At 51.6% G+C, this 26,044-nt stretch overlaps 1 protein-coding gene across 3 annotated transcripts in view; it reads right to left on the bottom strand.

Annotated features, from left to right (window-relative positions):
- SHB (SH2 domain containing adaptor protein B) overlaps positions 1-25,597 on the bottom strand; it is a 129,367-nt gene extending 103,770 nt beyond the window's left edge. For 2 of the 3 annotated variants that reach the window (XM_057721168.1, XM_057721169.1), the window contains exon 1: positions 24,261-25,105. In XM_057721168.1, coding sequence (XP_057577151.1) covers positions 24,261-24,971 — 711 coding nt within the window. In that variant the 5' untranslated portion in view covers positions 24,972-25,105. Of the gene's footprint in view, positions 1-24,260 lie in introns of all 3 variants that reach the window. The other variant, XM_057721167.1, reaches the window with a different exon arrangement.
- Positions 25,598-26,044: the final 447 nt, after the last annotated feature.

Here is a 26,044-nt window from a genome sequence, read left to right as displayed (position 1 = left end):
TAAGACATCTGGAGGGGGGTGTGGATGTGAGGGGAGAGTAAACCGGCCAGGCTACAATGTTGAAGGCATTATGGGGTGGGTGTATAACAAAGACACATAGAAAAGGAGTTTGGGGGTGGACTGAGGGCTCTTCTTTGGGGCTTTACTGTGAACAGAGAATGTGTCAACATTTTGAAGCAGAGGTGGAACATGCAGTCAGCAAGATGAGGGGTGATGGAGTGCACAGGGGTGGGAGGGGAATGCAGCTGTTCCAGAGAAAGGTGCCAGGGTTGGTTTAGAAGATACCTGCCCCACAGATGTTTAGAAGGAAGTTAACTTCCAGAAGACCTGGTACTTGCAGGGACTGGAAGAGACGAGAGCTTAGGACATTTATCGTCACTCAAATCCTCTCTTCTCCAGGCTAAAAAGGCACAGCTCAGTTTCTTGCAGTCAGGGATGCAGGGTCTAAGTACAGTCACCACCAGGTCCTTTGTTTTCTACACAATTGGAAATAAGCCCTTTATGTCTGATACCCAGAAAGCCCTTTCACTAATGTAGAACCTTCATCTTACCTTTGCCCCAAAAGGTATTTGAGCTGTCTTTCACATCATCGTGCACACATACAGGTGAATCCATCACCCAGTGAGGAGCTCTGTACAGGGGAGGGGCACAGTCACAGCACCACACAACTACCTGTGAGGCAGGCAAGGTCGTCACAACCAAGGCCCAGAAGCATGACCCACAGGTTGGGGGGGGGGGGGGGGGGGGGGGGAGGGGCAGACGAGAGAGGCTGTGCCAGCATTCTGCCAAGAGGCAAGATCTGAGCTGCAGCTGCATTTGCCAGACAGGATGGAGCGGTGGGAGGGAGGATGGCCACACCAGCCTCAGAATGGCCAAGGGCAAAGTGCAAGGGGTCAAAATTCAGTGAATTTAGGGAAGAATGTTCTCAGGCATATCAGGAAAAGGAGATGGGGACCACCTTGTAGGAGGCCTTGAATGCCAGGTTAAAGCAACTCCACATTATTCCAAAAGGCAATAGGAAGCCACTGGAGGTTCTGAGAAGCCAATGATCAGATCAGAGTTGTGTGCTTTTGCTGGAGGGATATGATGTCAGCTGTCCTCCATAACGGGGTGGTAGGTGAGGCTGGTACCGAATGCACCGAGGACAGCAGAGGAGACAGAGTAATGGCAGGAGTCAGCCAACTGCTAAAATGTCGCCTGTCGAAGACGGCTTGCAAAGGTACTTTTTATAAATAGTGCTCTGGGCCTTAGTGTAAACAACCTCGTTCTCTACCTATTTCCTTTCTCGTTCTTCAATACTCTCCTGAGCTTCTGGGTCTGCATCTCATGAGGAAGTCATTAGCAGGAGCTGCAGTCTGTTCTAATTATAAAGCACGCTAGGAGTCTGCCGAGGCCGATGAGGGGATCGTGCCCACGTCTGGCCTCACAGAAGCACTGGGGGAGTCAGGTTAGAGCGGGGGGGGGGACCGCCTGGGCTCAAATGCCACGTTGTCCCCTGCTGGCTTGTTATGTAAGTTACTCAAACTCCTGTGCCTCAGTCTCCACTCACTGGGGATAAGACAAGTACCTACTGACAAGGGTTGTCGCAAGAATGAAGCAAAGAAGAGCTTAGCACAGCACCCGGCACACAGTAGGCGCTTAATATATATTAGTGAAGCCAGAAATCACCCACCATCTTCAGCTGTCATTTAGCCGCAAACTTCACTTCCTTCCTAATGAAAAACCAATGCCCTTTAATTACTGAGGACTGTGCTGCATGGTGACGAATGCACTGGGCTGGGAGTGGGGAGGCCCCGCCCTGCCTGGGGGCTCCCTGACTTTGGGGGGACGTCAGGTAATTCGCTTCTCCATTCCTAAAGTGGGACCTGGAAATCCCTGCTCTCTCTGCCTGCTGGGGCAGCTGAGACAATACCAGTGTGAGGGCCCAGGGCAAACTAAGTGCCCGTGTGAGGGTCCGCGCGCCCCCGCTCCCCAGGAGGGGCATTTCCATCTTGCCCGTCTGCTGGCCTCCCTCAGAAGTCACTGTGACAGTCTCTTCCGAGGCCAGCCCAAGGAAGCAGATGCCACAGCCGGAACAGCAGGGGCTCATTTCCAGCCTAGCCAAGCATGGGCTTTCCTGCGGTGACCCGGCCCAGCCTAGATGTCAAATTCCTGTTAATTCTCACCATGAGCCAGGCCCTGGGTTTTCTCTGGGTCCCTGCAGTGACAGAGGCCCAGCCAGGGGTGCCTCAGACCCATGACTACATTATAGAACCGCATGGCTAACTCTCTCGCCAGGGCCTCAGAGCCACTCAAAGGCCCCCATCTGCCAGATCACCCACAGCCCCACCTGTTCCAGTTATGAACTCCAGCCCCATGACTTTCCAACCAGACCCCAGCTGTACTTGCTGACTTTGACGATTTTGGCCACGTTGTGCCCTCTGCCTATACTACGTCTCATTCTTTCCGCAGCCACTTTTCAGGGCCACACTGAACCGTCCTCCAAAGAGCCTGCCCAGATTCCACCCCGACCCCAGAATCAATCAGACGCCCCTGCGACCCTGATCATATTTTTGTGCAGTGGAACGCCTTGTGCCTGCTGCCCTGCTCCCCAGCTTCTCTCCACCTCCTCCACCATGCCCCGTTCTGCATTCTTCACCCTGCCCACGCCTGGGGGCTCACCCAGTACACGTGTAGGAACTGCAAAAACAGCCCCCTATGAACAAGGTAACGGTTCCACATACTTAGATTCCAGGGACTGATGTCTTTACTGTGCATTTTTCCCAACCTAAAAACAATGAGTTGCATCTGCCCTGGAAAAGTGGTCTCTGGGGGATGAGAGGGCAAAAGCACTTAGCTGTGGGACCAGCTGCCTTTAAATGGGAGAAGCCCAAGGTGACCCAGCCTGGGAATGCAGAGCTGGAGTGGTGGGGGTGATGAGGGGAGAGAAATCAAAAGGCAATGGTACTCCCCCCTCCCCTGCCTAGGAACCATCAACTGAGTCAGCAAGTCCTGGGAAGAGCTGGCCGGCTGCCTTTAATCCTCCCGGAACACACTGGCAGCAGGGAAAGCTCAGAAGGGCAGGCCTCGCGTCAGGGCCACGGCCCCTGTGCTGGAGCCAGCAGGCTGAGGCGGTGACCTGGAGAGGCAGGCAAGCCCTGGCTCTGCCTGGCAACCCACTCCAGCCTGACGCTGCACATGAATTACAGGGAGGAGGCCGGTAGCCAACTGGCTTCAAGGCTGGCCCTGCCTCTCTCTCGCACAAGGAAGCGCTTTGTGCAGCCCAACACCTCATTATCTGGCATCTCGGCCACACCGGAAACGGCAAATAATGGGGTAAGCGTGACACACGTTGCACAGACGCCCCTCCCTGCACAAACCTGTCCTTTAGTCCCCACTGCCTACAGAGCAAAGGCTCAATTAACTCCTTAGTAAGGCATTTGTGGCCCTTCCATCTGGCCACAACAAATCTTTCAAGAAAAACCTCCTTCTAGTCTAATTCATGTATTCATTCAAAAAGTATTTTTTGAGCACCTACTAGGTGCCAGGCCCAATGCCGAAGGAGCTGGAGGATCCCTAAGTCCCACCGTCCTGAAGCCTGTGCAGATCACATGCAGGTCCCTGGCTTAGAGCTCTGCAAACAGCAGGTGCTCCAGGCTCGGTAAGTGTTATTCTCATCACTCCTACCCGCTCCTGAAGGGAGGAAGCTGCTCTTCCCAGATGCCCGCCTCCTTACCCTCTGTAAGTCTCACCACCACACCAGAAAGGTGGGCACAAAAGGCACTCCACCTGCTGGAGGCCCACCAGGTGCCATAATTTAGAGTGTGCTGGCTGCTCTGGGGGGCACTGGAGTTTGGGTGTTTCCCTGTGCTGGAGTCACTGGAGGTTTGGGGACTCTGGGCATTTCAGAGCACATCAGGCCCTCAATCATCCTCGCTGAAGCCACTCCTCTGACAAGCATTCCTGGGCCCATTCCAGGTCAGGCCCTGTGTGAGGTGCTTCCATGGGAAGGATGAGGAGGATAAAGGTACATTACAGGTAAAGACACAGGGACATGGAGGTAAAACGCTGGCACAAGGCAAGTGGTTTCCAACCGGCTGGCCAGGAATCACAAGGTAAAAGGAAGCCTCTCACAGAGGTGAGGGTCATCTTGGATGTCATGCTGAGTCTAGACAGGATAAAGGCATGCAGAGCGTTTAAATAATGACATGTCCAGAGTCACTTTTGGAAGACAAAAGATGAAGGACCAGCCAGAAGAGTCAAGACTCAAGAACTATGGGATGTCAGGGATGGGGCTTTCTTCTCACAGCAGTTAAAAAGCTGTAAGGGTAAGCAATTTGACAACATATCAATTTCTTACATCTTTATAATGAGCCAGACTATACAACAAGAGAGCCTATACAGGACAACACAGTTGTAGGAAAAAATGGTGCATTTTTAAAAGACGTACTTTTTGACATGAGAACGTGGGCTACTTCTGTGCAACTAAATATTGATGAAAGCTCCTATAGCATGTCCAGGTCAGAGACAGCTTGCAAGAAACCCACGGGTGTGGGGAGGGGTGGGAGTAGGGTGTGGGGAACTTCCATACAGTCAGGAGGTCAAAGCAAGTATGTACAAAACACAGAGGGAACAAGTCAACATGGGCTGCGATTATGAAGAGATGTGCCTAACATTTTAGACCAGAGGTCTGCAAAGTGTTATTTTTGTAAATAAAGTTTTATTGGAACACAGCCACACCCACTCATTTAGGTATTGTCTATGGCTGTGTTCTAACAACAAGGGAACAACTGAGGAGCTGCATATTGTCCCCAAAGCCTCAAACACTTATCACTGGCCCTTTACAGAAAGTTTGCTGACGCGTGGGAACTGACACGTGCAAACAAGAACAAGAGGCCCCCCTGGGACAAACAACCTTGTTGCCAAAGCCCCCCTCGGGGCTCTTCTCTCAGTAGGGCCCCCAGAGGAGGCCACACACTTCTTTGAACATCCTGGGATGGTAAATCTTCCATCCCCTAGAGTGGATTTAATTTCTGGAAACTGCCCAATGCTTTTCAAACCAATTCAGGTGAAAAGGTGGGAGCTCACGCCAAGGAATGAAACACGTGAGCTTGCCAAGGGCAGGACGCGTGCCTTAAACACTGGGTGAATTGAAATGGCAGTAAAAAATGTGGTTTCATTATAAAGTTGCGCAACTTTATTTCTTGTGTCTCGTTAACTGGGGACAACAGTCACCTGATGTTCGGGCCTTAGCTCCATAGTAAAAGACCTCTTACAAGACCAACCGCATTCCACAGGAATCTGTGGTCTGGGGGTGGCTGCCCTGGCAAGTCTTTGGAAAAGACGGGGCCTGGTGACAGTGAAGAACACCTAGCCATTACAAATGGAGACACTGTGGCCCAGAGAGGAAATGGGACTCGTCCAAAGCCACCCAGCATGGAGCCCCAAGGTTCAATTCATCCAGAGTGGTTACAATGTTCCAAGTTCTGAGCCAGCAACTGCCAGTGTAAATAGAAAGTGAGTACATGCTGAGTCCCTGGTATCCAAAAAGACAGGAATGTCAATAAAAACAGGAACAGGCCTTGGCCATATCCCCTGACCCAAGTCTGTTTTCTTTTACAAAAAATGGACAATAACCTTCTTGCAGAGTTCCTGGGAGGATTAGAGCTTAGTGATGTACCTAGAGCACCCAGCACAGTACAGCATACAATGGGTTCTCAGTACAACACTGTTCAGAATCCCTGGTGCGAGGGCAAGTGCAAGGGTTGCAATATTCCAGTATCCTCACCCACGGCGCGTGCGTGCACACACCCTTCCATATAGCAAACTCCAAGACTGCACGGCTTCTGTGGACACCTGCCCCGTGCACAGCCCGGTTCGGCCTGCCTCCTGTGTGGAAGTTAACAGCAGGGGAAGCTGCAGGCTGCCTTTGGAGCTGCCACATTCCCAGTCCAAGGGAACCGTCCCCCTTTTGGGGACTAACGGCTTCATCAGGACCACAGCTGTACACACAGCACAGACCGACAGAAACCGAGAAACAGAAGCAGATGAAGAGCAGGTAGCCCTGGCTTTTGGAGACAGCCAGGACAGACGTCTTCTGAAGAGGCAAGGGAAAATGCCCACACCTCCACGCTGGCCCCTCTCCTTGCATGCAATAGCCCAACGCGCCAGTGGCAGTGAAGCAAGAGAGGGTGTGCACTGCGGCTTCCGGTGCTCTGCGCAGTTCTGATAACAGGGCCCTGCCCAGGCGAGGGCTGTGACCACAGACACAGGCAGACGATGTCCTGATCGGGCACCGAGGGCCAGCGCTGGCACCAGCGAGCCAGCCTGGTGAGCTTATATAACAAAGGGCTTGTCATCACTTCCTGTGAGCCTCACTGCCCACATTCCAACACAATGAGACGGGCTCTCAGCCCTGGCTTTGAAGTTCAACGGCTCGTTCACGAGGCTGGGCAGAGCTCGGCTGGGAGACAGAGAGCCTGCGCTGGCTCACCTTCCCATCCCCCTGGCCCTTGCCATGTCACCAGTTTATCTGCAAAAAAAAAAATGTACCTTTGTGATTAACTAGCGTTTGTTTTTAAATACGGAAAAATATCCGACCTTGTAGTAACTACCACTAGTTACATTTGGGTCTATTTACCTCTGGCCTTTTTTCTACCTATGCAGGTGGGAATTGAGTACAGGGAGAATCCAAGTATTCAGTTTCTTACTTTTAAAGTCTTCCATGGTGAGCCTTTCCCCTTTTGACTCTTCTGCAGTTGAGTGGCTCCAGCCAGCTTCGGGTGGCTGCATTCCTTTCCACCATAGGCCCGCGCCATTTTCCCTATTGGATGTTTAGGTGATTTCCACTTTTTTTGTTTTTCCAAATGCTGTAGGATACTGGTAGCTAAATCACTGTGACTCTCTTCACTCTCTCCTTAGGATAAACTCCTAGCTGGGGAACCGCTGGGCCACAGAGTAGCAACTGTTCAGCTCCTTTGTGTTGTTCCCTCAGTTTCCCGTGACTCTTTCTGACTTGGAACCAAGTTTACAACATTTTTAAGCCAACCCTGATTTATAAGGTCCTAAAAGAGACTGGCCTTATTGGCTGACCTCATGACAGGGGTGAACACCCTCATTTAAAGATGGGAAAATAGGCTCAGGGAGGTCAAGTGATTTGCCCAAGGCCACAGACCCTCAACTTGAACCCAGACTAAGCCTGAACAGTCAGTGTTCCCTCACTGCGCCACACTGCTGCTCTCCGGACCCTAGGCCAGCATCGGAGCAGGCACTCTGGAGTGTTTCAAAATCGAGTGCACGACGATCTAAAACACACGCTGCTTGCTATAAATCCCGAAGACACATCCTGTGACTCTGGGTCCACCTGTCAATGTTTGTCAGTCTTGACCATCCAACCACAGACCAATGCAGGGAAACTTGCCACAGTTCTTCAGCAAAAGGGCTCAAGTGGTCTTTTATTCAGCAATGGGGAAGATTCTCTTTTACTGCTAAAGAACTAAGGAGTAGAAAATGTCATGCCCCTAGTGGCTGCAGGGATAAACTTAATAGTGAAATCTAACTCACTTCTTCCTGATTTTTAGACTGTGAATACAAGATGACCTTAGATTTCATATTCAAACAAGCCTTTGAAATTCAAAAATACAGATTTTCTAAGGAAGCCTGGCTTCTTCCTACAAGGGAAGCCCTGATTTCCCTTTTTGAATTTTTTAAAGAAAAGCCTGGGGAACAGAAGACAGCATGAACTTCTTGTTTTGTTCCAGTGTCCTTTACAAATTTAAAGTCTCTTTCCCACCCACCAGCAACATCCCAGTCAAAACGACCCTCTGGTTGAATGAAGGTGTACAACTGAAATTTACTTGCAGAGTAAGAAACGTTTGAGCACAGGCAGAACTACAGCCACTGAACTTGAAGGCATCCAATGCTCCAAAGTGCTTGCTAGGTTGTTGAGAAATAGGTAAAACCAGAAGAAACCATCAAAAGCAAAGAAGTTATGATATTTTCTGGAATAACCATTCCCCAAAGGATCTGAGAGATTAAAAAAAAAAAAAAAAGGCATTCCTAATTTAGGAGGAGAGGAATTAAATAGTACCCCTCCCCCCCAAAAATGTAAAATGTGCCCTCACCCGCATCCACTGATTCTTACTTCCTAACTCCTCATTCAGGGCTCCTCTGTGAGCTGTCAGAAGCAATTTCTGCTTCCTCTGGAGGCTTCATGTCTAATCATTTTAAGGACTCTTCAACACAAAGCATTTGCCTGGATTCAGAAAAGTTCCTCAGCTTTTTCAAAACCAGGCCCTCTTCCGCCCTAGTCTGCGGGTGATAAAGAACCAGAATCAAGCGTGCAGACAAAAATCAGGGTTGGGCAGGACAAGAGAAGGCAGGCAAGACCCCAGACGCACGCCTGGGTTGGGGGTCTGCACGTTGACAACGTCAGGCCCAAGGCCTGCGTGTGTGACCCAGGCCTTAACAGTGTTCTCAGCTGTCCTGCGGGTGACTCGGAAGTGATGACCCCAATTCCCACCATCTCATCACTTGACAGTCACGCCACAGATGGCTTCTGCACCCCAGCCGGGCAGAAGCCCTGCAAGCAGGAGCTGTATGACAGCTGAATTCCCCAAGCGTGTGCCCCAAGCATGTGGCAAGAGCCCCCTGAGCTGGCCTGATGGCACATTACTCCTAGATCTCTATTTACAAAGCATCTCTTCGGGAATTGGGAAGCGTGCTCTGCCGGCCAGAGGGGTCTCTGATGCAGCAGTGAATGAGGGAGGAACTGGCCAGGGATACTCAGGGGGCCCTTCGACCGAGCCCAGCAAACATCTTCATCAAGGCTAATGTTTCCTCCCCCCTGGGGACCCGAAGGCTCCTGAGCACTTACTGCTTCTCAGAGCTCCTCCCGTGGAGGACGTCCTCTAAAGGGCAGCATCCTAGTGGCAGCCAGAGCTCCAGCGCTCCCTTCTCCCTTTTGCATTCCCTTCTTCTGAAGGCTCCAGCAGGAGCTTAACTGTGGCTCCTTCCACCTGCTACCGTTTGCCTGGACATCTTGGGATGCCTCCAACTCCCTGAGGTGCTGCCATCAGATGGGAGAGCTGAACGTCCGTCTCAAGGTCAGGCGACTAGCTCTGTGGGGCCCCCCAGAACAAACACGGAGTGCTGCCCCACCTCCTTCACCCCACACAACGTCCCTCATGGAGGAGCTGTTCAGTGGCTCTGCCCTTTCCTGCCCTGTGTTTCTACAGAATCAAGCAGCTGAGGTGCTGCTTGGTTCATACAAGACCTCCTCCCACCCAGCTATCCAGAGAGACCATAGATGGAGACGTATCTCCATTCCTGACCCAGGCCCCAGGATCCCTGGCGCACGGTCCGTCTGACTCTGAGGGAATGTGGACAAAAGCCGTGCTAGACTGCGTAACTTACAAACTCCACAGAGGGCACATCTCAGCTATTGACAACAGTGATCCAGAGAATCTATCCCTCGGACAGGTCCTCGGTCGATGTCCCTCCGTTGACCAATGTCATCTGAGAGCTGCCTGAGCAGTCCGTCGCAGTATTTCATGGCTTAAGGATGCAGACTGGGGTCAGGCTCTTGCTGCCACTGCCGAAAGCATTTGGTGTCCTCCTAATGGGGCTCCCCACCCCCAGGCTCGGCTTAGGCTCCCCCCCCCACCCTCTCTAATCCCTCCTCTTAAGATGGAGACAGATAGGTTTTTTCTAAAGCACAGATCTGACCATGTCACTCCTGTGCTCTATCACCTTTCATTACCCACAAAGAACAGACCAAACTCTGTGGCCTGGCCCTTCAGGCCTTCCAACACCTGGCCTTATCTCTCACTCTTGTATCTTTTCTCTAGTGTCTTCTTACAGCCTCTCCTTCAGTCACTTTGGACCACTCACAAGGCCCCTCCTAGGATGTCCTCCTCACATCCATCAATCTCTTAATATCCAATTCTACATGTCCATGAAGGCCCAGCTCCCGTGCCTCCTCCTCCATGAAGTCTTCCTGATGCTCACTGGGCAGCATTATCCTGAGAAGACATATGGAGAGTGCCTGGCCCAAACCAGATGCTTTATCAGGGGTAAAGAACTATGGTTTTTAAATGGCTCTGGCCTCATGGTTTTGGGACCACCGGATGATACGGAACTGACCTCGGACACTGTTCCCTATAGCTGTGTAGCACAGAGGTTAAGGGCAGACAGAAGACAAACTAACGTCCTGGGCTCGACACCCCCACCTGCAGTTCTGCCCATTACTAGCTGCGTCACCTATGACAAAATACTTAAAAAAAGACAACCCACACATCTGTTTGCCAGTTTCTCTATCTGTAAAATGGACTCTTAATAGAACTTATATCCTAGGGTGTGTCAGGAGGTTCAGTGAATTAATATTCATAAAGCACTCAGAACAGAGTGGTGATCCACGTAGAGTTTTCATTTCCACTCTCCCACTGCAGGGAATCATAGGTCAACCACAAGCTGACTGTCAAGGTAAGGACAGGGCTACTTCTTGAGGACAACCTCAGCCCAGAAAGGGAATTCTCACTGGCTTGACTATGGCTATAGGAAGCCCAGAGTTCGAGGCTGGGCTGAGGCCCAGGACAGACTGTGGCCAAAAGAATTCATAAAGCTCTTCCTACACGCCACACATGGTGCTTAGCCATTTAAACAAATAATTTTATTAAATCCTCACAATGACCTTATGTATTGCCCCTGAACCTCATCTCCAGAATGTTTCATCATCTGTACAAAGGGGATTTTAACAGGACCCCCTCAAAGACCAGCCATGAGGATCACACACAAGAAAGTGTTCCATAGGCGTGAGGCACAGAGTGAGCGGTCAGGAAACACCATCCATTATTATTATGCCCATGTTAGGACTGATGGGGCATTCCAGGCCCAGAGAAGCTAATCACTTGTCGCAAATTACTAACCTTCCGAGCACCAGGGCCAGGATCTGAGCCCAGACTTCTGACCCTAAAGCCAGGGCTCATTTCCCAGCACCACAGTGGACGCCACGAAGGTCCTGTCGTGTTTGGATCAACAGCCCTGGGCACCTGTGGTGTGCAGCATCGTCACCTAGCCCCCCAAAAGGCAAAGCACCAGGACCAAGCATACCGGGCCCTGACACCATGCCCGCCTCAGCTGGCAGCTTCTGCTCTGCTTGCTCCCTGCTCAGCAGGGAGGTCCTGATGGCAAGATCCCACCCTCTCCCCCGGAATCACCTCCTGACTGCTGCTCTCCTGCTCTCTTTGCCCTGAGACCCCCAAAATCCACCCGGGAACTGAATCCAACCATGTTCTCCATCCGGTCATGCTTTGGCACGATTAACTCCTCAGTGTCAACCTCAGCCCACCCACGCAGAACCCGCTCCGGCCTGCCACTTCCTGCCCAGGAAGCTCCCAGACTGGGGCTCCATCAACGCCCTCCACACGGTGATGCTGAAGGGTACTTGCCCTTAGCAGTTGGTGTCCTGGCTGGGAATCCGGCTCTGTGGGGAAATGTTACAGCCTGCAGCTTCCCTCTGCCTTTGAAGATACGATCACACATCTGAGGGTCGTCATGTGGAAGAAGTAAGGTTAGACTGGTTCTGCTTGACCTCAAAGAGTCCAACTAAAACAATAACAGAATCCACAGAGAGAAAGAAGTCAGCCGGCAGAGCTCCCATAAACACCAGGTACTCAACAAACCTGTACTAAACTGGATGGAACAGCAGAAAAAACTTGAAAGCCTAGCTGTGCAAAGGAGTGTGTGCTTATGTGACAAACCCCTCATCACTGGCAGTTTTCAGGCATGGATGCAGGAGGGTTGGACTGAATGATCCCCAGGCTCCCCTGGAACCCCAAACTAAGGTCCAGGACAGCAATTTTCAACGTTGACTGCATATCAGAATCATCTGGGGACCTTCCAAAAATACTGTGCCAAGACTCTATTCCCAGAAACCATGGTGTCATTAGTCTGAGGTGGAGCCCAGGCAACTAAAATTTTTGAAGAATGCTCTCTTGGTGATTCTACTGTGCTGCCAGGGCTGGTCTAGGTAGGGTTCATGGACGTGGTGTGACACACAGCACAGTGCATTGGGCAGACACCCTCAGCCCCTCAGAACCATAGAACGTTCATCAGTGTTCAAACATCTGCATCTTTTTTTTCTTGATTTATTCACCGTGAACACTGCTGGACTTAATCTGTTCCATCAACACCAATTCATTAATGTCACAAACCCCACAGCAGACACTGCAAGATGGATTATCCTGACACTGACCTGAGCCAGGAAAAGAACATGCAACAGAGCTTCAGAAAGGGTCTCTCACTCACTAAAGACACAGGACACCTGCGTTGAGGGGACAGAAAGGGTTAGGGGTGGAGGAAGAACTCTGTGAATTCACGTCACTTGCACTGGACTTTGGTGTGTGTGAAAAAAATCTAAATCACCAAAATAATATAGTCCCCACATGCCACACCTTCAAGTCCTCCCCATCCTTCAAGTCTGAGCTCTGCTACGCAAGGTCTACTATATCGCTGCCCGCGCCTACTTCAGGCTCCAACGTGTCTCGTTACTCAGCGTCATTACCTGCCTCTGTATCCTGGCACTGAACTCTTTATGCTTTGCAGTAGGGATATTCCTGGGCCTTTCCAATATCCCCTCCTGGGCTCTGAGTTAGACCACCAGGGCTCACTCACGGCTGATGGCCCTCATGACTCAGCCCAGTGCTGGAACCTGGTGGGTATCTAAAAAATGTTTGCTGCATGGATGAGTGAACGCTGCAAAAGTCACCTGTGAAAGCTGAAATGGACACACCCAGACAGGGCCACAAAAACAGGGCAGACAGTAAGTGGTTGCCCCAGATACATCTAACAGCCGGCCCCCTGGTCCGAGAGAGGGACGCTGACTCCGTCAGAGGTGAGGCGAAGCTTTCCTGGCCTCATCCCACCCACTGCGTCAGGTTTGGCATGCAAAAATGAAGTGCTAATACCCAGTTACCTCCCTCAGGTGTCAAGAGTTGAATGTATAATAAGTGCCTGGGCATCTGCAGACAGAAGGTGTCATTTTATAAAGACAAGGTGAAACTATCATTATCATAATAGCTGATGAGACCTTAATGCAGTCAAGGTGAGACAGAGTCAAAATATTGAAGTCTAAAAAGGCACCTGAAGAAATACAGACAGCTCATAGAGCAAGCAAGGAGGAGGTGATGTCCAGACACAGACTGGTCATTTTGAAAAGTAAAATTAAAACCCTACCTCATACCCTGAAATCAAACTCCAGGTTACAATGTCAACGTTGGGACTTCCCTGATGGCACAGTGATTAAGAATCCGCCTGCCAATGCCGGGGAAACGGGTTCAATCCCTGGTCTGGGAAGATCCCACATGTTGCGGAGCAACTAAGCCCGTGCACTACAACTGCTGAGCCTGCACACCACAACTGCTGAAGCCCGAGTGCCCTAAGCCCGTGTTCCGCAACAAGAGAAATCACCACAATGAGAAACCTGCGCATAGCAACAAAGAGTAGCCCCTACTTGCCACAACTAGACAAAGCCTGCGTGCAGCAACAAAGACCCAACGCAGCCAAAAACAAATAAAATTTAAAAATAAATAAAATGTCAACATTAAAAGAGAAAGAAACCATCAAAGTATCAGATGAAAATATATTGGAGTACAGAAAACTTTTCCAAGCAGCACACTCAAGAATTAAGAAAAACATCAAGACTGATTCAGCAATAGGAAACCATTCAGTGGAAACAACAACAGCAACCACCAGGTGCAGAGCCAAAAGGCAAATTACAAATGTGTAAAAAAATACCCTGCAACCCAAATGGCAGGCGAGGGGCTGCCATGCTTAATCCACAGAGAGCGGTTACCAATCAATCAAAAGATGAACCCTCTGTCAGAAAGGATAGACAGATACAAGTACACAGTTTTGGAAAAGAGACACAAGTGGTCAACAGACACGTGCACTAGTGACCTAAGAAATTGCAAATTAAATTAAATTTCATTAGAGTAAAGCAGGCAAAAATTTGTAAGGTCTTTCTAGAATACAATTTGAAAGCATGTATCAAAATTTTTACCTTCTTACCCAACAATTCTCCTCTGGGAATCAATCCCAGAGAAATAATCACAGACTTATTTATGCAAAGAACTGAGTTACAAAGATGTTCATTATAGCACTGTTAAATTAGTGAAAACTAGGGAGAGCCTAAATAGGCAAACAGAATACTATACAGACATTAAATTACTGTTGTTGAATGTTTAAGACAATGCAGACATCTTTCCATGTCTTTAAGCAAAAAGAACCCAGATACACACAATATTAATTTTTGTAAAGGGAAATACACACACACACACATATACATGTATATACACAGTGAAAAAAAGGCTAGATGGAAAAACAGTGAAACATTAACAGAGGTTTCTTTGAATTGTAGAATTAAAGTTGGTTTCTATTTTAGTTTTGCTTATCTTCATTTTCTATACCAAATCTGTCTTAGTTTTGTTGAAAAGGGGAGAAAAAAGTTAACACGGAGATAAACACTGAAATCTATCAAAAAATCCAAGCTTGCTGTTCTGAGGAACTGCCTCAGAACACAGCCAACTCCAGTCTGCCCCACACGGGAGGGCAGGTAGGGGCTGTATCATTCCTTGAATGCCACGTGGATTCCAAATCACATGCGTGGCTTTGGAATGCACCAGGAGGATTATGAGGCTGTCTGGCTTGCTGGGAGTGCACGTCCCACAAAACAGTGGAGCTTCACTGTGAAGAACTTTCTGGTCATTTTCATTTTCAGAATTTAGCCATGGCCTGTAGAAACCAGGGAAGTCCCAGTCCTCCTCCTTCCGTTTGCCTCCTCCCCATAGCCCACATACTGGCAAGCCCCAGATGAGAAAAACTTTCCCAGCAATCACAAGTGCTCTGCAATGAAATGCTTTGCTTAAGCAAAACAGGCAGGCTCCAGCCTTATCTTTACCCTGCCCTGGTGCCTAGCTCAGGCAGGCAACACAGCAGGTGGCCTCCCAGTTTGGAGAACTGGGGCAATTTTCGACCCCCGGCCTCCTTCCTCTATCACCTGCAGTTACACCAGGCAGTCCCCAGGCTCTGGTCACACCTGCCTGCACCGAGCAGGGCTCCCTTTCCAATCTCAATCACTGTGGACAGGACCCTTTCTGTCTGGGATGCCTCATGTGTACCTTCCTCTGGACCCACTTCCCAGATGACATCCTCTTCCTGATGGTTCTCCCCAGCCCCAGACAGAGGCCACCCATGTCTTCTCCAGGTTCTCAGAGCATGTTTGGCTCTTAGTCCCAGGACTCAGTTGCTTGGATCAATTCCACTGGCTGGACTGTGACTGCACTTTCAGGGTCCTCCTCATCTCGGCTAATGGCAATTCACCCTCCCAGCTGCTCAAGCTAAAACCTGGAGTCATCCGTGACTCTCCTCACCCCTCACATTTCATCTGTCGGGAAATCCTGCAGCTCTACCTTCAGGACATGTCCTGAATCTGGTCTCCTCTCATCACCTACCGCTAGCACCCCAGTTCCATGGTTGAAGGCTCCCCTCAACTGGCCTCCTGGCCGGTCCCCTCCAGTCTATCCTCCACTAGGCAGCCAGAGTGATCCTTTCAAAACCCAAAAGTCAGATCACGTCATTCCTCTGCTCAGAACCTCCGCTGACTTCCCATTTCACCCAGAGTTAAAGCGGGAGACCCTTTCAGCGCCTCCAAGACCCAAAACACTCAGCCTCCCTGTCCCATCTCTCAGACCTCATCTCCCCACTTCCTCCCCACCTGCTCCACTCAGTCATGCTGATCTCCCTGAAGCAGCCAGGCGTGCTCCTGCCTTGGACTTTTGCCCTGACTGTTCCCTCTGCCTGGAATGCACTTCTCTCTGAGAGTCGTGTGAATCACACCATCACACCCTTCAGCAAAGCCCTCGGAGCACCCATCTGAAACAGCACCCCACCCCAAACTTATGCCCACCCCAGTTTTATTTTTCTCTGCACTCTACCTGACATACTGTATTTGCTTGAATCCTCTCATGAGAGGGCAAACTCAGGGGAGCATGAATTTTTATGTTTTGTCCACGGCTGTATCCCCAGCATCTAAATAGAACAATACCCAGCATGTAGCCTGCTCTCAACGATGTCTGTTGAATGAATGACTGAGGAGAAAGAACTCCGTATGGGCTCTCATGGCCCAGCTGAGGACTCGGGGTTCAGCTTGCAAGTGAAGGCCCAGCAGTGGGCCAGCGGCACCCACCTCCCCACACCTCGCCCATGTATCAAGTCATTTCTCCACTCACCAGCCTCGGGAAGCCCCTTTCTGACCGTTACTCTTAAGTTCTGCTTGGAAAACTCGGGGCCTGAGTCATTCTCCAGGGCCCTGACTAATTCTCTCTCCATCCCTAGACCCACCTCCAAGATCCTTCCTCTACAGTATAATGGGAAATCCAGAGAGAGCTCCCCTTGGAGAAAAAGGAAAGGAACTGAATGATTTAGAGGAAAATTCAATTCTTCCTGGCTCATCAGTTGAGAAAGCGCAAACTCTCAGGAAGCCAGTGCCTCCGAAAGTGAAACATTAATAGAAATATTACTGGAAAATACCAAACAGGAAGGGAAGGAAAATTCCATTGTAGAAGCAAGGTCCTCTGTCAATGGCTCCTTAATGGTCTCAGTAACTCATTTCAGAATCAAAACATGGAAAGAACCGGAACTCAATCAGGCCGTCACCCTTCCTGTGGACTGGAGCTTTGGCCAAACCACCTCCACACCACCCCGGCACAAAGGGCACTGGGCTCAGAACACAAAGTCAACAGCCTGGCCACTGGCTATAAGATAGGGCAGGCTCCATTCCTTCCCAGACCCTCAGTGTTTCCATCTGTAAAATAGGGGTTACAGTACCTTCCTCACAGACTCTGAGAATCAAATTAATTATGGGTGTGAAAGTGTCCTTGAAGCTGTGGAGGAATACTTACCCAAATGTACGAATCAATGCTAACAGAGGGAATTCTTATAAGAGTTTAAGTTTAGCCACAAATAAGGCAGAGAAAATTCAGGCATGAGATTGTGCAGCCTGAGTTGGTATGGCATAGCGGTTCAAAACAAATACCTTAAATCTGGCTTCAAATCTCACCTCTGCCACTTACTGGCAGGGTGACCTTAGGCAAGTTACTTAAACTCTCTGCCTCAGTGCTCTCATATGTAAAATGGGAATGACAGTAGCACCTACCTTAAAGAACTTTGGTGAGCAGTAAGAGTTAGCCTATACAGAGCACAAAGAACAGTGCCTGGCTCAGAGTATGTGCAATGGAAGTACTGGCTAATACTGCCATTGTGGAAAGCTTCTTCAATTCAAGCGACTACTCTTTCTTGACTCAAATGCCTCCTCCTCCAAGAAGCCTTCCTTGCTTCCCTGAGTTGAAATGAACCTCCTCATTCAAGGAATCAAGGCTCTGCCCAGAATAGCTTCTGTGCCAGGATGGCTCTCAGCTCACCCATACCACTTTGTTTATAGATAAATTCTGCCATACAGAGCTGTGTTCTAACCTTGGTTCCTGTGTCCTCACCAGAAGATAAGCTCCTTCCAGGCAGGCACTACCCATCCCATGGTTCATCCCTGTATCCACAGAGCTGCTGACCACGGCCTGAATGTGGCAATTTCTCAGTCAACACAAGCCACACAAGTTACAAGTCAGGGTGGCAGATACCACTGGCAGCCGTCTCCATCCTGCAGGAACAGCCCCCTTCAGAAAGCCAGCGGAGATGCTGTCATCAGCCAGCCGGCGACCCAGCTCTCTGCTTCAAAGCCACAAATCCCAATTTACTTTCCAGGCCCCAGCCTGACCTTCCCTTTCACCACAGGCCACTACCACTTGGCTGTCTCAGTGCAAGATGAGAAAGTCAGCTCCAAGTGAAACTGCCCAAGGGAATGCTTGACCACAGGCAGATTCAACTTTGCTTCAATGACCAGAGGAAGTCACACCTGTTTCAGATTTGCCTATTTTATGGGTCAGAAATGCTTTGGGGGTGGGGAGAAGACAAGGTCAAGTCTTGGGGGTTAAGTCTGGGGAAATCAGTCATGTTCTGAGGTTGTCAGATTAGAAGACATTCATCTGATCTCCTTCAAGGAAACTTTGGTTCCTTGTTGACAAGGGCCAAGATACCACTTTTCTTTTTCTTAAAAGAGCACACACAGCCTCACCAATCCTTGAATGAGAAGACATGACAGTTACAAGACACGTTTTGTGCAGCTGTCCCTTGGGAAGTGCCAACTCTGTGTGCAGAATTTCTATGAAATAACTCAAGTGCTGCATTTAACATCTCACTTACAGGATTCAGAAGGAGATGAGAGAGGGAGAGAGAAAAGCCAGCTCTGGGGCCCCTTTGGGGACAGACTGAAAGGGATGGGAATTACGGCAGGGGGTGCAAGAAGAGGAGCATTAAGTGAAGGGAAGCAGGAGACACACAATACACATTTCAGTAAATATCAGAGCCTTACTATCTCCATCTAAATCATTGTAAGGAGTGGAACAAATTGATAAAAAGCACATAGGCTTTGAATTCAGACTGAGCAGGTGTAATCCTGGCCCCATCACTTGGTAGCTGTGTGACATTAGGCAAGTTATTACCTCTAAGCCTTGGTTTCTTTCTTTCTTTCTTTCTTTTTTTTTTTTTTAGCCTTGGTTTCTTTATCTGTAAAATGGGGGCAATACTATACATGGGAGACGAAGAGCACTAAAGGCCCAGATTAGTGGCCAGCCTGTATCCCTGCCCTCTGCCATGGGACTTCGCAACTCCTCCTCTCTCCCTGAATCCTGGCTGGCCTTATGACTTGCTCTGGTCAACAGAATGCAGCAGAAGGGACAGTAGGCCAGTTTCTAACCTCAAGAAATAGTATGGGCATCTGTAATTTCTTGGAAAACTGCCATCATCACACGAACAAGGCTAACTTGCTAGAAGATGAAAGACCACATGGAACACAGCCAAAATGATGCAGTCAAAGCCATCCTAAACCAGGTGTCCCCAAACATGTAAGAGAGCCCAGCTAGGACTGGCAGGGTCGCACGTCCACTCCACACTGACCATAGATGCCTGAATGAGCTCAGCTGAGGCCACAAAAACTACGCAGTTGACATGTGGGTTCATGGACAATAATAAAGGCTTATCATCTAAAGCAGGGGTTGGAAACTACAGACCACAGGCCAGCTGCCTGTTTTTGTAAATAAGATTGGAATACAGCTACACTTTTTAATTTGTATATTGTCTATGTCTGCTTTCAAGCTACAATGGCAGAATAGCTGAATAGTTGTGATGGGATCTGTCTGGCTTGTGAGCTAAAATTATTTACTAACTGGCCTTTTAAGAAATGTTTGCTAACCTCTGGTTTAAAACTAGAGTTTGGGGTGACTTGTTATGCAGCAATAGCTAACTGTATATACAGTATACAAACTTCTTCTGGGGTGACTGTGAGGATTCAACAATTAAGTGGTTAGCCTGAAGCCTGAAGAATATATTTTTCTTCTGGGGAATCAATGGGAAAAACTGGATTTGATATGCTGCATTTTTCTCACACTACTTTTAAGGGACAGGACTTCAAAAGGGAAAGTGTTCCAAGCCAAACCACAGCTACCAAGCTTGGCTCTTACCTTTTCAATCAATTACTTTCTAAGAAATGGAGAATGTGGCTGTTAACCAAATGGAAATGACTGACAGCTCATGCTTGACCCTGGCCACACATCAATGATTTGATATGAAAAGGACCAAAAGACAAGTCCCAGCTCTCCCAAAAGACACGTGAGACACTCCCTTCCTTCCGTGGCTTCAGCCTCTCTCTGCAGTTCCCCCACCACGCCCACCCTCCAGAGCCTCCAATAATTCTCTTGGCACAAGCCTCTGCGTGGAAAAGCCCAAATGCTGCCGCCTCGGGAAAGCCCTCCTTGAATTCACAGACAGAGTTGTGAATTCCTCCCAGCCCTTTGCACACAATTCTGTTCTGGCATGCCTCATGTTGCAACACTGCCTCATTACCTGTCTCTGTCTCCCAGACTAGATCTTGAAAAGCTCGTGTTCGGCTGCAAACTGAGAAGCTTTCCTCCTGGGAAGCTGGCCACCACTTGTTCTCTCTGAACTCCCCGCTGCCTAGCACACTGCTCAGAAACTGTTTTCTGAGTGTATACAAAAAAAAAAGTTGAACATGATATTATTTATTCCTTAGGAAATATGTTATTTAACTCAACTCTGTGTGGGTACACATCAGCATGTATTTAAAACTTGGGAAACTGATGTCATGGTATATCCTGACTTTCTCAGTTACAGTGGAAACATTTACTTAATTATGATAAAAGAAACAAGGCTTCAGCAGAAAACATAATTGGATGAGACCTGTTTGGTTGCACAAAAGCAGACCTACCAAGTTACTGGCCTCTTTGTCTTCATTATTTTTTTATAAAGACAACCTGAAGGAATGACATTTCCACCTACTAAAGTTTCGTTTTTCTCCTCCCAGGAGCTCAGGTCCTCACCTGTCTCTCACTCAGACTACACTGTAATTGCCTTCCAACTCCAAACCCATCTCCCCCAGACTGCAGCAGCTGTTTACAGCCTGGGATGCTCCTCGACCATGGCTCTGAGTCTATTCTTTTCCTGACTCAACAGTCTTCAAGGATTCCCCTGTGGGGTCTAAACTCAGGCCCCCACCTATCTCACATTGTCATCTCTCATTCCCCAAGTGAGGCACACTGCAAGAAAGCTCTGGTTTCCAAGAACACCCACCACATTAAGGCTTCACACATACATGTGCACACACATACACATATATGGACACACGTATGCATGTGCACTCACAGCACGGGCACCTGAGTGCTCGCACAGGTTGTCGTCAGCCTTCCCCCTGTGCTGAAATTTCACTTCCGTCTCTAGATCCAGCTCAAAGCTGCCTCCTAGGTGAAGACCTCACTAAATTCCCCAAGACAAAAACACTGGGAAGCAAATGATGAAAAGACAATGTGTGTCGATATCCTCCAGAGGCTCAGACCAAAGACTATTGCCAAGTCTTTTGCAGCTTTTGTTCCCTTCCTCCTAGCTCGCCCTTGTACCAAGAGATCTCTGAGCACAAAATAAGTGCTTGGTAAAAGCTGATTAAATTGAAAACAGTCTCTCGCCCACATGATTCTAAAAGGTAAAAATGCCCCAGACTGGAGGCTGCCTGGTAGTGGGGCATATGTGACCAGGCGTGTGTGTGTCCTGGGACTTAGCTGGAAGAATAGAAGGATGCCTAAGTATGTGTCAGAAGGAGGCACCGGCACTGAGGGAGGCAGAAGGGGCCCCCAAAGATAAAGCTGGGTGGAGGGTGGCAGTGGAGGCCCTGAAAGGAGGATCTGTGGACCAATAGCTCCTATTCCCAGGCCACAGTAACTCTCAACACAGGCCGATGTTAAAAACACGGGGCTTGGCACGCCGAGGGCCTTCAACAGCCCTGCGGGTTCTTGTCCTATCCCCTAACAACTGACGAAAGGAAGCTGGGCCTGAGGTTAAGTGGGCTAGAAGGAGGTTTTCCCAGATCCATGGGTGAGGGGCAGAAGTCGGGCTCTGGGGTGTTCAGGGCTGGATGTGCAGTATGCCTGACCTTCCAAAAGCTGTCTGCCTAGAAATAAGGTGAAAACCAGGCTGCCTCCTGGCTGCCTGGCCAAGAATGGGGGGTGGGTGTTGGCCCCGGATTAAGAGGCAGCCCCACACAAAAGGCAGAGATGAGGGCATCTGGAGTCTGCAACCCAAAGCAGCTCTGACCAGAAGACCCAGAGGGAGGGTTAAGAAACCACTGCTGCATTAGTGTTCTCAAAGTGTGGTCCCAGGATCGGCAGGAAAAGATCACCTGAGAATTTGTTAGAAATGCACATTCTCAGGCCCCACACCAGGCATGGTGACTCAGGCACTCTGGGGAATGGGTCGTGCAAATCTGTGTTTTAACCAGTCTTCCAAGTGCTGGTTTGAGAACCACTGCATAGTGGGACCCTTCCCGGCTCCTTCCCCTCCTACTGGTCAGAAAGAATATCTGGCAGCCGCAATCCCTCCTACTCTGAGGATTGCAACAACTTAAAAGATCAAAGGGTTCAAAGTCACAACCTAGTAGGTGAAATGCAGCCCAGAGAGATCTTTTCTCAAAAATCATATCTGCTCAGGTCATTGAGCAGCTAAATCCCCTCACTGGCCCTCACTGTGTTTAGCTTACAAGATCCTCCCTGACCTGGGCCCTTTTGCCCCTCTGGGGTCCGGCCCAACTCTAACTTCTGAATTCCTGCCACAGGGCCTTTACCTGCAGTCTCCTACAGCAGCAGGCTTTCCTCTGTTGCCAACCATAATAATGGTCCTCCCTGACCACCTCCCATCACAGCATTCATCACGCACACTGCGGCCTGGGCCACAGCATTCACTGGACCCTGCCCTAGTACCCAGCAGAGGAAAGCACAGAGCAGACCTGTGAAAATACTTGGTGGAACAGAGCCAAGTCTTCAACACACTTGACACTCCAGCTATAAAACTTATTATTCCTCAGTATTTGAAAGTCTTAATTATAATTAGAAAAAAAAATTTACTAAAGTTTTGAAAATCATAAAGGAAGACTTCAGTGAACAGGCAGAACCACAAGCAGTGGGAGAGAAAGGAGATTTGCCCACCTGGGAGGTGGTCATGGAGTAACAGGGGGAAGACACAATCTTTCTGGAGAGCTAGGCTGGGCTTTCTTCCATCCCCAGGGACTCCAGGTTCTCCCAGGCCAGCACCTAGCCAAGCCGGGGCCACACATAAGGCGGCAGAGAGCCTCTCTGCTGTTTCCCTCACAGACCAACCACAAACCGGTAATCCTGGGGGCTCTCAGAGAAACCTCTTCTGTCCCCAAGGCCACCTGGCTTCCAGCTCCTTGTCATTTAGGTGTGGCATCCTGGGTGCTTAGGAAGCCCAGAGTCCATGCTTCCAAGATGTATCCCCAAACTAGCCCAGAGGCAGGTGGACTCCATGGACTGCCCTCACTGCCTTCAGCAGACCCAGCAGGGGTGGGGGGGTATTCGGGAGACCTGGGACCTTGGGGAGAGGAAGTCAGGCAGAAAAAAACCAGGAGGGGCATCTCCTTATTCCTCCTGCCTGGAAAACAAAAAAGATCCCTTTCTAAGCACCAGCTGGCAGGTAGGAGTCTGTCTCCCTCCTGTCTGGCTGGACATCCAGTCCTAAAAGAAACTCAGACTCTATCAGTCTCCGCCAGCCCACACCTGGGCAAAAGTTTACCTTTGGGAGAAGATAGGGGGCCCTGATAGCGATCGTAGGGCACTGGGCCTCAGATGTAATCAAAACACTGCCTTCCACCAGAAGTAGACAGAACAAGTATTATTTTATGGGGGAAAGGAGAGTGTCACAGGAGTGTGAAGGGGGAGGAGAGGGCCCAATCTGGCTGTAATTAAGCAGCCTGCTTCAAAGGCTGGGGATCAAGATGGTCTATTTGTTAGGGAGTGGGGTTGCACAAAATCGTTCCCCTCATCCCTGGGGCTGTATGGGGTGGAGGTAAGGTCAGGAAGGAAGATGAGGTCGGGAGGGGTGGGTCTCTTTCCAGCTGGCCGGGTAGGCAGACCCCTCCAGTGCGCGGCTGGAGAAACTGACAGGTCGAAGTGGAGCGCTGTTGTAGGTCAGCGCATTTCAACCAGAAAAGCACGCGTGGGGGTTCCTGGCACAGCTCCAGCACAAAAAAGGCCGCCCCATTCGGAAACCTGGTACGGAGGGTGGGTCAGAACAGGGCATCTGGAGTGATTTACATATATCCGTTTAGAGACAGCCGGTCTGAATCCGCCATCGAAAATGTGTAATATCCGGCGAGTCCCTTCCCAGCTCTGGACCTCAGTTTCCCATCTACAGAGTCAGGGGCAGGGGGAAGAGGAGGCAGACAAGAGTAAACGCTCAAGTCCGTGACGGCTCTGACTCTCTGACTTTCCTCCTCGGGAGGACTGAAGGGCTAGCTGGGTTTCTCTCTCCAGGGGAAGCCTGGGCAGGGTGCTCCCGTCAGGCTACTTCCGAAGCGGGCACCTGGCTGTGGGCTCAGAAAGAGGACGTTTTTGGAGCAGCGAAAGAGACTGTGTCAGGAGGCCGACGATCGGGGGCAAAGCGCGTGCAGAGGCAGAACTGGGAAGCACCGTGGGAGGCCCGACCGCAGGGTCCTAGCCCGAGTGGATGCAGGAACTCGAATCTAGAGCGGTTCCTCAGCTTCCCCGTGCACACAGTGGCCCTGGAACCTCGCGTGAAGCCGAGGGGCGCCTTACCTTGTCCTTCTTGCCGGCACCGCTCTCCTCCGCGGCCGAGGCGCCGCACTTGTTGAGCAGTTTCTTGCCTCCGCACGCCGTCGGGCTCCAGGTGCGGCCGCCCGAACAGCCGCCCCCCGGGGGGTCTCCGGCACCACCCGCGGCGCTCTCCACCTTAATGAGGCGGTGCTTGGGGGAGATGTAGCGCACCTCGGCCGGCGTGGCCGGCCGCCGCTCGCTGCTGCTGCGGTAGAGGTGCGGGGAGCCAGAGGACGAAGACGAGGACGCGGCGGCGCCCGCGCCGGAGGAGGCACAGCAGCAGCCCGAGGCGCCCGACGCGGACGAGGCCGAGAAGGCGCGCTGGCCCCCGCCCGGCTCCCCGCCGCCGCAGTAGTCCAGGCGGCACATGGCGCGCAGTTTGCGCAGCGACGAGCCGGGGCCGTTGTAGGGGTCCTCAAAGTCGCGCTCCTTCTGTGCGCGGTAGGCGCGGATGAGGTCGCTCGTGCTGCCGCTGTCGTCGGGCAGCGATCCCGACGAGGCCGAGAAGCAGGAGGCGGCGGCCGTACCGCAGGACGCCGAGGCGGCCGCGGGGGCCTGCGGCACGGCCTGGGGGGGCTGCGAAGGCCGCTCGCCCCGGCGCCGCTGCTCGCGGTAGTCGGGCCGCGGCGGCTGCGGGGGGCTCTTGGTCTTGCTGTTGCCCAAGCTGAAGTACTTGTTCAGCCACTTGGCCATGGCGAGAGGCCGCCTAGGGCCGCGGCGCGGGAGCCGGGTCCGCCGCCGCGGCCATTCGGGGGGCAGCGCTGCCGCCCAGGTCCCTCGGCGCCCCGGCCCCGGAGAGGGGCGTCCGGGGCGCCCGCTCCCGACGCCAAGTTCAAGTTCTCTCCGCCGCCTCCTGCCGGCCGCTCCCGGGCTCCAGCAGCTGCAGCACCGCCCTCCGCCTCCGCCGCGCGTCGCCCGGGCTTCGGATCTCTTGCCCCTCGCGGGCGCGTCTCATGGGATCCCGGCCGCGGCCCCACGTATAGCGAAAGGCCCGGGCGCCCCCCTCCTTGGACGCTCTGGCTGTGCGCTCCGCCACGGAGCGCGCTCCTGCCCCGTCGGAGCCGCAGCCGCCGCCTTGGCCGGGATCCGCGGTGCTGCTGGAACTTGTCGGCGTCCTCGCTCCCCCGCCTCGTCTTCCTTCCCGAGAGCGCTGGAGAGAGCTCGGCCCCCGGCCGGCGAGCAAGCGGGCCAGAGAGCGAGCGAGCGAGCGACGGAGGGAGGGAGGCAGCCGGCGCCCGCCCGAGCCCGCGCGCCCGTGCCCGTCCCGGCGGCGCCTGCCGCTGCCGCTGTCGCCGCCTCCCGAACCGCCGCGTGTGTGACACCCGGGCCGCCAGAGCCCGCCCCGCGCCGCGGCCCCGCCCTCCCCGGGCAGGCGCACGCCCCGCCCCCCCAGCCCGCCCCCGCAGACCTCGCCCCGCCCACCCCACGGGCCCTGCAGCCGGACCTCGGCCCTGGCCCCGCCCCCCTTGCGCCGGGGTCCTGGGTAGCGGCAGCGCTCGCCTAGAGCGCGCGCCACCTCCTGCGGCTGCCTCGGCGCCAGCCCCCGGGTCGCGCCTGAGGGCGCCGCGGTCCCGCGGCGCAGCCGGCCCCGTCTCGCCTGCAGCTTGCAGCCGCCTACCTAGGGCGAGAGGTTGCTAGCCTAAGCCTGCAGCGCACAGAGGCCAGACCCTCCCCCGGGACCGGCACGTTGTGCTACCCTGGGATCCTCACTGTTGGGGACGTAGGGCATTTTTAGTTTACGGCGTGACCAGCTTGGAGGAAATGCG

The sequence above is a fragment of the Hippopotamus amphibius genome, chromosome 2 (genome assembly GCF_030028045.1).
Source record: "Hippopotamus amphibius kiboko isolate mHipAmp2 chromosome 2, mHipAmp2.hap2, whole genome shotgun sequence".
Classification (NCBI taxonomy): Eukaryota; Metazoa; Chordata; class Mammalia; order Artiodactyla; family Hippopotamidae; genus Hippopotamus; species Hippopotamus amphibius.
This window is presented reverse-complemented; position numbering and strand designations above follow the sequence as displayed.